This window comes from Melospiza georgiana, chromosome 7, assembly GCF_028018845.1.
Source record: "Melospiza georgiana isolate bMelGeo1 chromosome 7, bMelGeo1.pri, whole genome shotgun sequence".
Classification (NCBI taxonomy): Eukaryota; Metazoa; Chordata; class Aves; order Passeriformes; family Passerellidae; genus Melospiza; species Melospiza georgiana.
Window position 1 is genome coordinate 29,976,288 of NC_080436.1, and position 14,167 is coordinate 29,990,454.

The 14,167-nt window shown below is 42.2% G+C and overlaps 1 protein-coding gene across 1 annotated transcript in view; it reads right to left on the reverse strand.

Moving 5' to 3' along the window:
- Positions 1-14,167, reverse strand: part of SEMA5B (semaphorin 5B) — a 197,772-nt gene that overhangs the window by 64,182 nt on the left and 119,423 nt on the right. The window contains exons 7-9 of the mRNA XM_058027940.1: positions 10,617-10,679; positions 1,435-1,533; positions 492-705 (exon numbers count right to left, since the gene is read on the reverse strand). Coding sequence (XP_057883923.1) covers positions 492-705; positions 1,435-1,533; positions 10,617-10,679 — 376 coding nt within the window. The remainder of the gene's footprint in view (positions 1-491; positions 706-1,434; positions 1,534-10,616; positions 10,680-14,167) is intronic.

A 14,167-nucleotide genomic window follows, 5' to 3' on the forward strand; every position in this document is an offset into this window, starting at 1 on the left:
GCTGCTTTTAATAACTATAAATCCACATCAGCATGGACTCATATGGAACATAACGTGCTGTGAAATTTCTCATTTTTGGAGTGATCTTGCACTGGCACTGAAGCCAGGCAACTTCAGCTGAGTCAGGGGAAGTAAAGAGTGCCTATCACTCTGCAGAACTGGGTCAACAATGCCATGCTTTAAGTTGATTTTGATCTTCAAATCTTTGGGTGGTTTTCTTGTTAAAATGATGTATTTGGCCATCTCACAAGACAGAGACCCGTATATATGTTAAGTAGCCTATAAGACCCAGTTTCTATATTCTAAATCAACTTTTCTGAAATAATTCCAGGCTCTTTTTAAATGTCTTCTAAGCTGCATTGATTATTGCTCCGGAAGCCCTTCCCCATCATAACTCTGGATCTCAATATGGAAAGAGAGAGAAAGATTTACAAGCCTGTCAAGCTGACTTTAATACATCTCTTGCTCAGATGTGACCCACATGACTTTACCATTGAGCCATTTGGAGTTGTATTGTGCGGTCCTAAGTGGGGGAACATTTCCAAGGCTGCGGTAAATAGCAGGATCCCGTCCAGAAAAATCAATCACAGTTGCAGCATAGAGTTCTCCCCGTGATGTAATCACAGCTGTCGAGTTATGCCGAGGGTCGTACGGGCACCGAGCCACTCCATTAATTCTGTCAATGATTTTGCTGAGATTTCCTACCTGTATTTAAAAGGAGAGGGAAGAAAATTTAAAGAGCATCTGACTTTCTTAATGGTACAAAGAATTTGGTTTGCCCATGAGTACCTATGAGCAAATCCCTGATTTTTAAAAATCAGGTAGCTAGGAGAATGTAATCTTAGTGATGGCTGAAAATTGTTCTTTACAGCCAACATTTGCCAATGTAAGAAGTTGTGTCTGAGCCTCACTGATCCTATTGCTTTGTACAAAGGTTTATTCTCCAGTCAATAAAGCCCAAACCCCCTTGGTGTAATCAGGTGCTCCTCGTGCAAGTGCAGGTTTTCAATCTTCTGTAGACCTCCTGAATACATACTGGCCTTAAAAAAACATACAAACATTTTTCTGGACCTGCTCCTGCCTCCCTTGAACCCAAAGGGAGTTTTACTATTTATTTTAAAGAAACTTTAAAGTGTTTAGCTCAGGAGGTACTCAGAGCTAAGCTTGTCTATATTTCCCATTTTCAGTGCCATACCCAAGGTTTACCTGAGCAGCACTTTCTCCAGACCAAACTCACCCATAACATGAACTTTTTGTTCCCCAGCTGCAGACACAGTCATTGCCCCAAAGCAGCCCAAAGAAGAAAACCAACATAATTTCAGTCAGCTACATTTAGAACATATTTTGTGCAGCCATGACAGCCTGCCAAATGACTGTCCTTCCCCAGAGCATGTATCCAACCCTCTCTATCAATGTAAAAGAGGCAGAACAGACCTGTCGACTGGAACACACTGGTGAAAAGGCATTGGTACCACAGGTGAAAACCTTCTTGCCATAAACAATCAGCACTCGGACATAATTCTGGCACTCTTCCTACAGGGACATGAGACAGAGACAAAGGATTTTTGAAAATGTTATTACATTAAAAATACCTGTATTGCAGCAGGAATGCACCTTCCTTAGCTCTAACTTGGGCTGAGGTTTGTTGCCTCAAGCAGTGCACAGCTGTAGGGAGCCAGCAGTCTAGGAGAGCAAGCCCAATTTGCTGGTTTTTTCTCTAACCATAGCCCTGCCAGTCCTGGGGTAGGATGCTAGCCATCAGGTCAATTTTGTCATAGCTACAAGTGCCTCTTTCTGTGCTCTGCTTAGAGTGGAGGAGAAATTTTCCCTCTTTCCACAATAATACTTCTGACCTATTTTCCCAGTAGTGCTGCAGCTTTGAAAACATTACCCAGACATCAACTTCACCAGTGAAGGACAGCAGGTCTGTCTGCACTATAATTCAAACCAGTGCCAGCAGGATAACTGCAGGAACTTCTCTTTAATAGACCAGACTGGTCAGACAATCTTGTGCTTGAACAGGCTGTTACTTCCCGCCTCCCAGAGGATTGTGTACTCAGGATTTTCCATGGTAGAAGGAGTTTCTCTTTCAGGCCAGGCCAGTGAGAAATAGCAAGTTCCCAGTCTCAGTTGCTCAACCACTTGCTGGTACCAGTAGGCAACTCCCTCCACATACCAGTCCCCAAAGGTGTGGGGGTCCTGCTGTGGGGGTGGCAGCACAAGGCTGCAGTTGCTTTTTTGTTCAGAAAATCACCCTCATGTTGCTAGAGAGAGCCATGGTCTCTCTTGCTCCCCACAGACCCGTGCAGTGCAAATCAGGCTAACTGAGCATCTCCTGCAGTGAAGTTGCGGTAGTGGAGGAGGCCACACAGGGCAGGAACTTTCCAACATTACACACAGGAAAAGGGAGGCAAGAGACTAGTATGCAATTCCCAGAGGCAGTGCAAGAGGCTGCAGAGCCACCTGCCCCAAGGATCACCCAAAGAGCCCAATGAGCAATGGGCAACACCACCTGCCCCAAGGATCACCCAAAGAGCCCAATGAGCCATGTGCACCAGCCTGCCTGCCCCGGGCCCTGGGCCACCTCAGAGGAGAGGATATGAGCAATGACTGGCACCCACTGGGCTCCAAGGGAAGAAAGTCTATTATGTTATACCATAAACAGAAAAGAAAACTTGTTGAAAAATAGCAACCTCAGCTGGGTTACCCGGGCTGCTTTGCTTTCTTCCCTCCAATAGATGATCATTTGCCACTAAGTTGAGCCTACAGCTGCAGACACCACTTCTCCCTCCTGTTAGCAGCAATCATACAGCAAGCTCCCATGTTGGGAATGTTGATAATTCCCCTGAAGACTTCATTTGCAAGAATCAGCAGTGTAAAAACACCCCCTATCATCTGGAAGGGAAGGGGCTCGCTTAGCTGGATTACACAATATCTTGTTTCATTTGCTGTGCAGAAAAGATCCAACAGGAAACCTGCCAGTGCTACCCACAGATGGAAATTGCATGGACGTGATATGTGATCCTTGCTTTTGAATGACACAGACTCCACTCCAGAGCCAGCCCAGGAGCACTTGCCCAGTCTGGAAAGAGGCTACTGAGTGCCACAAGGCACATGCTGCCAGTCTTGAGAGGCAGCAGGAATCAGATACCCAATGCCCAGCACCCAAAAATGAGAGCTTAGATTCATAGCTGAGTCAACTCTTTTTATTTCAGAAGCAGATCAGTCATGGTGACTGTGCATCAGTCTATCAAGCAGGGCCTTAAGAAGCACTGTCCTGCCTGCTGTGTTGAGAACAGTGGTCTCATTGCTTCCTTTAACAAGACAAAGGGCTTGCCATCCTCTCTGCCCTCTCTTGTCATTGCTGCATGGTGCTGGGAGCCCTGTCAGTTCCTTCCTGCCCTAGAGATGTCTGCAGTTCATGACTGGGTTAAGTAATTCCTCTTTCTGTAGAGTACAGTTATTCAATCCCACATAATTTTAGGATCACTATATATTTGACTGCAAAGTACTAAAAATTCTCGAATGAATGCTGTTAAAAAAAGTATTAGGTCATCTCCCAACAGAGTGTTGTTTTCAGAATATGATTGATTTGCCATCTAGAATGCAGTTCTGTACTCAAATTTCACACAAGAGAGTACCCACCTGCTCCCCCTCCACTGCCACCATTTTCTGCTTTGTGCAAGGTCTGAGCAGAGCTTCTGACCCAGAACAGCTAAGACCAGCTATGTTGTTGGACCCTTTCCTGCCTAGGTACTACAATGTATTCCTAACTAAAGCCCTGCCCAGCAAAAATATAAAATCTTAATTTGAAGAATTCCCTTTATTTGCACAGCTGAATTACAGATTAACAAACTTCAATTTCTGTAAAATCATCCCAGCTGAGAAGATAGCACACAAAAAGAATTTCTGTGGAAGGTCATAGGCTGCAGACTACTGGCAATGATTAATCTGTTGCACATTTTAATCCATTTTTACTGCTTAAAAATAATGCTGCTAGGTGTAGGCCATGTCCACCTGTAGTTGTTCCTATGAGTTAAGTGAGCTGATATTTTCCCTAGACCTGACTGACTGACCATGGTAGCAGCACTGCATGCTCCTGGAGGAAGAGCAGTGATAATATGCTCATTTCATGCACTGCTCTCAAAGCAATTTAGACACTTAAAGTAATGTTCTGAGGCAGATGCACATTGTCTGCCCTGCTCTGTCAGCTGGGGGAATGGAAACAATGCAAGTGCTAACCTCTCTGTGGTGACACACTGTGTTAGAGGACACACACAAAGTTCCAACTACCAGACCACATCTCTCCAACCTGCCTGGCCCAGAGCAGAATACAGTGCTCACCTCGTGGTTCTTATTGCTGTACCCATGGCCAGACACATCAGTCTATGAAGCCTCCAACAAAAGCAAAGAAACAAAACCATTGAAATGCTCCAGCCTGCAGGATTTTTCTCAAGACAGTGTCTGGGAAATTTAATTAGATCTTCTTACTACCCCATTCTCAAAATAAATAGCAAGGAACAGCCTCCTCTCTGTGTTCTTTAAACCAGCCTGGATTTGCTCTGAAAAGTCATTCAATACAGTGCTCTCTGCAGCAAGTCATAGCTGAGGCAACTGGTTAGTAAAATGATCTCACAAACCCCTACAGAAAGTAGGAACTATTTAATGCAGTTTCTTCCATGTGGCTGGAAAACTCTAGGCACACAGGAAGCAAAAATCAGATGGGCTGTAATATAAGCAGAAAATTTGGCAAGTTTGAACCCACCTCTGTCCAGACAAGACAATATTTGGATCCTGCTCTCACATTATGGAGCAGACAGTTAAATCTGTGTATGATCAGTCTGCAAATCTCATCACCAGAAGATATTACAGGGATCAAGAGATTAAGGTTTTAAATAAAGGGGGAAGACTGCATATTTATATGGTTAATAAGAATAACTTAGTTATATTAGTTAGGATTATTATTAAATATATGGTAGAGCTGATAAAAACCTGTGGCTCACTGCCAAAGAATTAAGCATATTTCTGATTTTCCTATGAATTGCAGGTTACACACTTTGAGGTTCTTGCTCCTTCCCCAAAATTACCTGGTACTCATTCCTTTATTGAGACAGGGCCATAAATTTAGAAGGTATCACTTTTCTCCAGTCTAATGACCCTTGTCTGCCTAGAAAGGAAGAGGTCATGACTGCTAATGCTCAACACTACAGGCCACAGGATTTCAGAGTCAGAACAAACTGCACTGAAGCCCCTTCATGTCACCTCCTCAGCTTAAGCCTTACTTTCATTTATTTATTTTTTGTAGCATTTAGAATTACTATTCATGTACTGTCTGTGAATGCTGTATGTCCATGACTGTGGACAGGACCAGGTCTCTTTCTAGCTCACAGAGACATCAGGTTGTTTTGCGAGCACAATTCAAACCTGAGAAGCAAGAGTGGTGTCCTGTTACTGCCTTCATTCATGTGGACAGATCAGCAATGGAGGGGCTGACCTCCTGCAGCTTCCATTTGAGGTAAAACTCAAAAAGTTTCAGACTGCTGCAAATAAACCAGCTGTAGATGCTTCTTAGTTGTTTATTCTGTCACCTCTTAACACCAGAGTTCTAAAATGTTATAAATCCTAATCTCATTGTACAGATGAATTTTTCTTTGTAAGCATAGCTATATATAGGCACTACTTTAATGGCTTTCTAGTTTAAATAAACTACCCAAGCCCTGTTGTCAGAGATCTCCTTTTAAATTATTTGTTAACACTATTTCATCACATACTGATAGGTTTTACAGTTATACACTATATGAGAAAAATAGCTGTTGCAGACAGTCTGCCATGCTCAGTAGAGAAACACAGACTCCTGGAGCACAACCTGGAGTTCAGAGAATCAGCCAGCAGAACTCCAAGTTACCCCTTCTGTGACATTTTAGAGTGCAGCAAACATTTAATTTATCTGCTGCAGTTTATCCCGATTTATTAAAAAATAATCAAGACCTAACTTGGTTCTTGAGCCCTGCTATTGGTACACTCTCAGGTATCTGTATTTACTTCTTTGGACAAGCAAGTCTGCTACTCAGTTTAAGCCAAGGCCCCAGACAAACTACCCCTCTCCTCTGAGTGGAACAGATAGCAAAGAGAATTGCTAATGATTTTTTTAGCCAAATGTTCTTTAATAGATTTCCTAATCAAATTTATTTGGGGGCTGATTCTGCATTGATAGCTTAGCAGAAGTAACAGGAATGTAGGTTCAGGTCTCTAGGAACAGTTACAAAGGGGATAAAAATAGCTGATGGCCTCCCAGCTATTTCTGTTTCCCTGGGGATTTCTATGGTGCCTCTCCTACCTGGATGTCTATTATTCTTAAATGGTGTGGAGTTTCCCAGTTCCACCAGATAAGCAGATAAGCATCCTCTATGTGACACATAGCCACTGGAAGGCCTGAAATAGCTCAAGCCTCCTTTAGCTCAGCAATTTCTGTGCACCAATCCCATTCCACTGGGCTGAAGCCTTGGGTAGGATTTCCCTGTAACCTTGTGCGCCCACAGCAACAGGACACCACACAAAAAGAGGGAAGAAGCTATACTGGCAGTGCAGTGGGACAACCCAGATGGACGACTATCAGATATTAATCTCATTTCTTTCTTGCTCCAGAAGTGTTATTAGTGCATCATCTTCCTCCTGGCTACACAAAGCTCTTAGGGCAGAACGTAAGAGCTGCCATTTTTCACTGTCATTTTCACAAGTGTTTTCTTTACACAGTTTAAAATGATGGTGTGCTGCTTTCGGAACATTAACAACTAATTTGGTGCTTAGACAAAAGAAAGACCAAAGTTTTAATCTTGAAAAACGACAATTTTCCATGTTAGGCAAAATTCCTTAGATGTGGTGGATGGCAAACTGTTATGCAGAGGCAAACCAATTACAAACGAGGAACTGAGCAACTCCTAATGAAATTAAATACATCTCTTCCCCTTCTGCTCTATCCATCATTCATTTTAACTACAACCTCTGGATGATTTCATTTGGAAGACACAAAGAAAGGCAACATAACACTGACTTTGTTCTCTGCACTGTCTCAGTAATGTGGATGTTTTCCAGGGGACAGTTTAAAGATATTGATCATGCTACACTTTATAAATGCTACAAAAAGAAAAAAGAATGATTACTTGTGGAAGCCAGCATGGCTCTTCAGAGACATGGCAAGCAAAGCATGTACACTTCTTTGAGGAAACCACAAGTTTTAGTTGATAAAAATAACTTCAATGAAAGAGACTTTTCTGAGGTGTTTGTTTTCATACTGCATGATATATTGCAGAGAGTTAATTTTAAAATCAGGTTCAGGAACTTATACATTAAGTGATTAAAGTCTGATAAATTACTGTGATTAAAAAAATCCTCAAAGTGAAATCACTCATAAACTTTCTGTCCTAGTGGAGCCCCAGCTGGGGTGCTACCAGGCTCAGTATCAACATTTTTCTTAACAATAATTTAACCTAAAGATGGCAAAAGCTGCGACTATCAGTGAGACCAATGTCCCATTTTATAAAGATACTGTGCATTAAAGACAGAACAACAAAAGGGCTTTATGTATAAACATGGAGATTTCATCCCAAGACTAGTAACTGCGAAAGGATTCAGGCAGAGGAGCTACAAAACTGCCATGTATATGAACTGAGGAGGGTGGAGGCTGTTTTAATCACACTTAGGCATTAGAGAGATTGCAAGGGAATACAGGTGAAAAATTGGAGTATGCAGAAAACAGACAAAAAGTATTCAAGGGCAGTAGAAAAATGACATAGAGAAACGCTTGCAGAATTAATCTTTTACTTTATGAAAAAACCAAAGTACTGCATTGAAAAGAGCATATAAGTGTCTCCGTAAAAAATAAATACTGATAACTAAAGGGCTCTTTAATCTAGCAGAGAAGGGCAAAATGAAGTCCACTCACTCAAAACTGAAGCTATATCCAAATAAAAAATAAAGTACATGTTACCAGGGAAGGTAATCTGCCATTAGAACAATCCAGTAAAGCACAGGAAGCACATTTGCTTCAGGCCCTCAGAGCAAAACTTTCCATCTTTTTCAAAAAGGTACAGCAGACAGACACAGGCACTGAGCTCAGTTTAGGAATAAGCAAGTGAAATTCATGGCCAGAGGTGTCAGGAAAAAAGGACCTTCTCACCTTTTATCTAAGATCCAGATTTTTCATCTGCCTCTCCTCTAGACAATAGGTACTCAAAAGGAAAGTGATAATAATATCATAATAATTACACTTCTGTGATATGCATTTTGTGGCTTTTGTTCTTCTGCTTCTTATTTTTCTTAGGGTACAGCTCTGTGCATTTTAGGAAGAGAGTTTCTAAGCAGCAGGAACAATCTTATCATCTCATACTTAACAGGCACAATAAAAGAGGCGTTTTAATACATGAGCCAGTTTTGAAAGCTTCACCTAAACTACATACATTATTAAATGGGCAAGAAAAATGTACCAGCCATATAACCTAGGCAATTACACTGTGAATTAATGTAAGATCCAAAGGTTCTCCTTATTTCTAGCCTCTATCACCACATATCTAAGTGTCTAACAATCCATAACACGTTTATCATCAAATCATCTGTGCTGTAGAAACCTGCCATTAGTCAACTTTGAGGCAGACACATGTCTGCACCTTGTACCACCATTGCACAGCAGAATCAGAAGTGTTCACAATGATGCTGCCCTCACGTGCTGCGTTTACCCAGCCAAGGGCAGAGATCCTGGGTCAGATCTGGACTTTGCTGGAGTTGAGCTTCATCAGCTGCCTAGACTGAACTTGGTCTTTTTGAGCTGGTGCTGAGTCATTTCTCTGCTGTAGAACTAACAATGAATGTATAGGGGACTCAGCTGTGGACTCACAGGGTAGTGTAGATACAGACCTGGGAGATCAGTGTTTACTTAGCTACTACAGAATCCTTCTGCCTTTGTAGCTTCCTGTCTTCTTGTCAGAGTCCTAGTCAACACCTTTGTTTGCCACTAATTGTATGTCAAGAAGTGCCTAACAGTCTGCTTGAATACCTCCACTCCTCCAAACTTCACTCATGAGCACTGCACCCACCAAATGATTTCAAACTCTGTGTCACAATCAGCATAAGCTCAGCTGCTCAGAGCATTATGCTCATGACATTTTTTTGCAAACCCTTTGCAGTGTGAGAAGGAAGCAGTGACTGTTGCTTACTTTTGACATAACAGTAACAAAGAGAGATTGAAATTACCCTAGACTTTGTTCAGTCACATGTATGGCTTTATCCAGTGGTTGACGAAATATTTCTAGGTTATAAATACAAATTCTTCATGAACAACAGGACACAACTTAAATCTCACAGACTTTACAATGAAAGAAAAGAGGAAACCCTTTCTTTGCACATCTAAAGTACAAATACCACAAATTCAAAAATTCCTCATGTCTTGAATTTTGGTGTTTTGTCCTACTTCTTCTCATTGCTGCCTGTCTGTGTTTGGTGTTTGTCTATCCCAACCCATTTTGTCTCCATGCTGATTTCCTGCATCATGTAGTTTCTACTTGAAACACTAACAGATGTTCAAGGATACTCATAGTCCTGTTCTCCGCAGCTACATGAAGAAAATTGCTGCCTATCTGGCAAAACTCAAGCTAGCTTTTTTTTTGTGTGTGTACATACAATTTTATACAGTAATCACATGAATTTCATTATATAAAAATAATATTGTCAATGGAAGATGAGATAATCCTGTGTTTAAAGCAGCAAACTGGAATGTGGCAGATTCCAGCATTTTGGGCTAGCCACACAATCACTCTGTGCTTGATTGTCTGTGTCTAAGCAAAGATTGTACTTATTCTGTCTCATCTTTTGCCCAGCTCCCCTGGTTTGGACTGAAAGCTCTTTGCAGTGTTTTACTAAAGACAATGGACACCCTCTCAGTTAAGGACTGAAGATTTCTGAAGTACACGAATATCACATTTGAAAAATCAAAAAAAATCATGCTTTTATATAGATGCCTTCATTTTAGCTTCTCAGAAGAAGGGTGGAAAGGTCCCATGGCTGGATCAGAAATGCCTGAAACTCTGAACTTCTGGGACAGCATGAGCAAGTTCAAGCAATTCCTACTTTAAAGTGCAGTTTAACAGAGTGCACCTGCCTCCCAAGCAGCTCAACCTGAACAGATTGCAGTGTGTGAGCAGATTCAATTCTCACCTTCCAGGGAATTATACAGCTACAAACTCCAGCTGCAGGCAAACATTGAATCCCACGTGGCTGAATGCCAGTGGCTCATTGCTGAGGACCTGGGCTAAGCCAGCCTGCCTGGCCTCACACCCCTCTGCAGGATGCTACCCCTGGCTTGCCACCACTCCGCTCCCTGATGTGTCACAAATTGTGTCCTCTCCAGCAGTGAAATCACCTTTAAATTTCATGCAGAGCAAGTGTAATAACTTGAACAAGGGGCCTTTGAAGTGGCTTGCTTGGTGGTGCTCATACCCATGTGGCAGTAGAGCTAAACTGCTGAAAATTTGCAAGCTCAAACTGGTGTCAGACATTCTCTGTGTGGATTTCACATGTTGCAAATATATTTACCCATAACATCATTGTAACAAAGCAAAACTTACCTCTGTTTTCCCTTTACTTTGACAGGACCTCCTGGTGTCTTCATCTGAACCCCATGCTGTTGCCTGAAAAACCAAAGTGCACAAGTCACACAAGAATGCCACCAACCACCATGTCTGGAGACTCCCAAAACAAAAGCAAGCATCTCCAGCCAATTTACAGAGCCCAATTTAAAAGCAGCATTGTGACAGTAAACATGTATCTAACTCCCACTGTGCTCACAGTGCACACAAATGATAAATAGATGAGAAGTTCAGAGGCGGTGGCAACTGGAATGTTCACAGAGGACAGACTTTAATTTACATGTAAATATAACTTCTGATCATCATTCAGCTGGAAGGTCCAAGACATAAGCCCCACACACCAAGTCATCCCATTCTTTTTAAAGAGGATAGTGCAGTATAAACCCCCAGCTTTCATTGCCAAAAAGAAAAATTCCCTACAGCAAAGTCTAGCAGTTGTGCACAAATCTGTTGGTCTTCCTAAATTTACCCCCAAGATTATCACCTTCTAAGTAACCCTACAGTGAATCAAGCCGGATCAAAACTGGGAACTGACAGATAAAACCCAGAAAGATGGGAAGAGGGGAGAAAGGCTGATGGTGATTTGTGAGGCCAGACAAGTGGGGTCAGGTCCTGAGGTAGAGTAAAACACATTAGGGCTGAGGGCACTATTGACTGGAGGCTGAGTGCATGTGGGGTCCCCAGTGACCTCTGACTGCTTCAGAATGAAGAGGCCCCTTCCTTCACAGCAAAAGTCAAGACCAGAAAAGCTGCATTAGAGAGAACTTTTAAATGTAAAATATTTAGCAACATATCCAACTATTCAGTGCCTTCCCCAATTTTCCTCCCTTCAGCACTTTTTAAAAATAGTCCTAACAGATTCAAGCAGGTATTGTTAGCTGGAGGTGAAAATACATATAAATATCCATACTATACATAATACATCAATCTGAGTACCAGAAAAACAGCTCTGCTACACAGGGAAAGGCCACGCTCACAAAGTATAGATAAAGATCCAGAGCTCCCTTAACAGAGTCAGATTTTCTTTATTTTTATTTTCCTCAGTCCATTACCAACAAAGGAAATAGCTTCAAAGTTCGGTCCAGATCTGAACTCTTCTTGAACTTCTCACTGCAGCCAATATGTTTTTTAAAACTTAGGCTGCCATAGAAATTGTCCTCTTGACACATGATAAATCCATTTTTTTGCAGGAGAAAGTTGGGAAGCCACTAAAAAGAGAAGATGAATTTTCCAACTCCCAGCTCAGGTCCATGAAGACATTCAGATGTACAAGAAATGCAACCAGCCAGGAAATGCATTTATATACAACATTAGGGGAAGGGATAGTTCTATCTCATTCAAAAAAACCAAAAACCAAAAAAACCCACCCCATTTCTCCATTAGCTGAGCATTCCACTCATTTTGACTTGAAATAAAGACTTCATGAGCACAGGCAAAGATCTGATGAGAGAAGAGAGTAGCACAGGTCTTTCCTTGGAAGCCACTTGTACGTGTGGGGTCCCCATTGGGAAATATCTCCCAAATACTGCAGTCCAATCCAGGGTGGAGGCCAAAAGCTTGTGCCTCGGAAGAGTTTTTGTGAGAGCTGGGATAAGTCCTTGCTGAAAAGGATCATTCAGTCATATCCTGAGAGGGAATGACACTGGATGACAGAGCTCACATTGTAAGCCATCACAGGAGAGCAAGGAATTTTGCCTGCTGACTACCAGCATCCATTGACATCAGCAAAGCAACTGCACAGTAGGATTATGATCTGTAATCCCAGCTCTAGCCCATGCTCATTAAAACACAGTGTCTTTGTACCTTCAATCAAGTTTTGACAATTTTAATAAAAAAAAGAAAAAGAAAAAAGATACTCAGAAACAAGATCATTTATTGTGAGGCCCTTCTTCCCGTTTTAAAACCAGAGACAGAGAACTTTCCATTTTGCAGTCCAGTTTACTTTAACAGTGCTTGACAGGAGAAAATGAAAACAAAAATTGTTGGTTGCTCCAGCAATCGATGCTGCTTCTCTGCAAATACTCTGGGTCATGTGGGATTGCAGCAGTGCAGCACACAAGAATTTGGCCTCCCACGGGTCACCCAGCTCTTCCTGCCAGACACCTGCACCACACAACTTCGAGGCATGCTGCAAACACAGCTCTAGTCAGAGCACTGCTCTCCTCTAGCCATGTTCTAATGTGCCTAAATGTTTTCTTTTATTAGGCACATTGCCCTTCAGCCTTCTGAAGCACTACCTTGATGGGTAGTGATAAAGAAGATCTCAGTGATGGCCCAAATTATAGCAACATGTTGTTTGTGACTACACCATTAGTCAGGGTGCATCTCATTAGAGCTAAGAGGATAATTAAGCAATATGGCAAGCCAGAGCGTGTTTTACAAGTCCCACACATGTCTTTGGCAGGACAGGGGAGAGCTAGCTTGAGGGCTGAGTAACTCCAATGACCTCTGGTGACTCAAAGAAAATATTCATGACCCTGCAAAGCAGAACATCTTGAAAATAATAAAAGTATAATTGCAAAGCCAAGCAGCTAATGTGCACTTAAATATTTGTACTGCAAGGTCCACTGACCTACAGACTAGAGCAGGCCTTGTGCTGGACTCCCAGGAGCCCACACACATCTGTGGTCGTGGCCTGTGCCTTGGACCTGGCTGGGCTCAGACTTCTGAGCCTGGGGTTTCACATGAGCTCTCCAGCATTGTTCAGTTTCTTTACTTGACTGATCAGCTGTCTTTTCAGGTCAAAATGTCCCACCCCTGTCACCTCTGTTGCCTTGGGCTACGCTCTGCAAACTCCCTGTGGGATGCTGGTGTTCTGTCCTCTCACTGGTGTATCCAACCCAAGCCCCACCTCCACAGATGAACATATATTCTTCCTCTGCCTTAGATCCATTTTTCCCCAGGATCAAAACACTGGACAATTGACAGAACAACTTGCAGAAAGATCTCTCTCTCTGGGGTGCATCTGTGTACCCATATATTAATCAGTGAGGCACAGACCTATTTAACACTTGCATAACACCTCAGCACTGTAAGACATGCTTTGTACTTTGGCTTCCTTACCTGATCATAATGCTTCTCAAAAGCCAGTCTCTTGAACAATGGCTTAGGTGCCTCCCCTCCCTTCCCTCATATTCCTCAATAAACCAAATTTCTTTTTCCCTTTTTCTTTTTTTTACTGCTTTAACTGCCTCTGCACACTTGGATGAGGTACAAACTGTATCCACCAGATGTTTTCGGTCACTCTGTTGGGATATCATCCTGAATTTATGATTAATTTTCTCAGTTTTCTGAGACATTTCAGTTTCCCAGCCCCAGAAAACACATCTGGGATTATTTTTATACCTCCTGCTACATATGTCAGTCAAAAGCAGTACACATCTCCGGACCCATATGCAAGAAAACAACTTTCATGGCATGGGATGTGGAAGACAATCTGGATGAAGACGTGACAAACCTGGGAGCAGGGCTATATGCAAACACAGGACAGTGTGTACTAACCATGTGCTTAAGCAACCAAGCAAACAGCT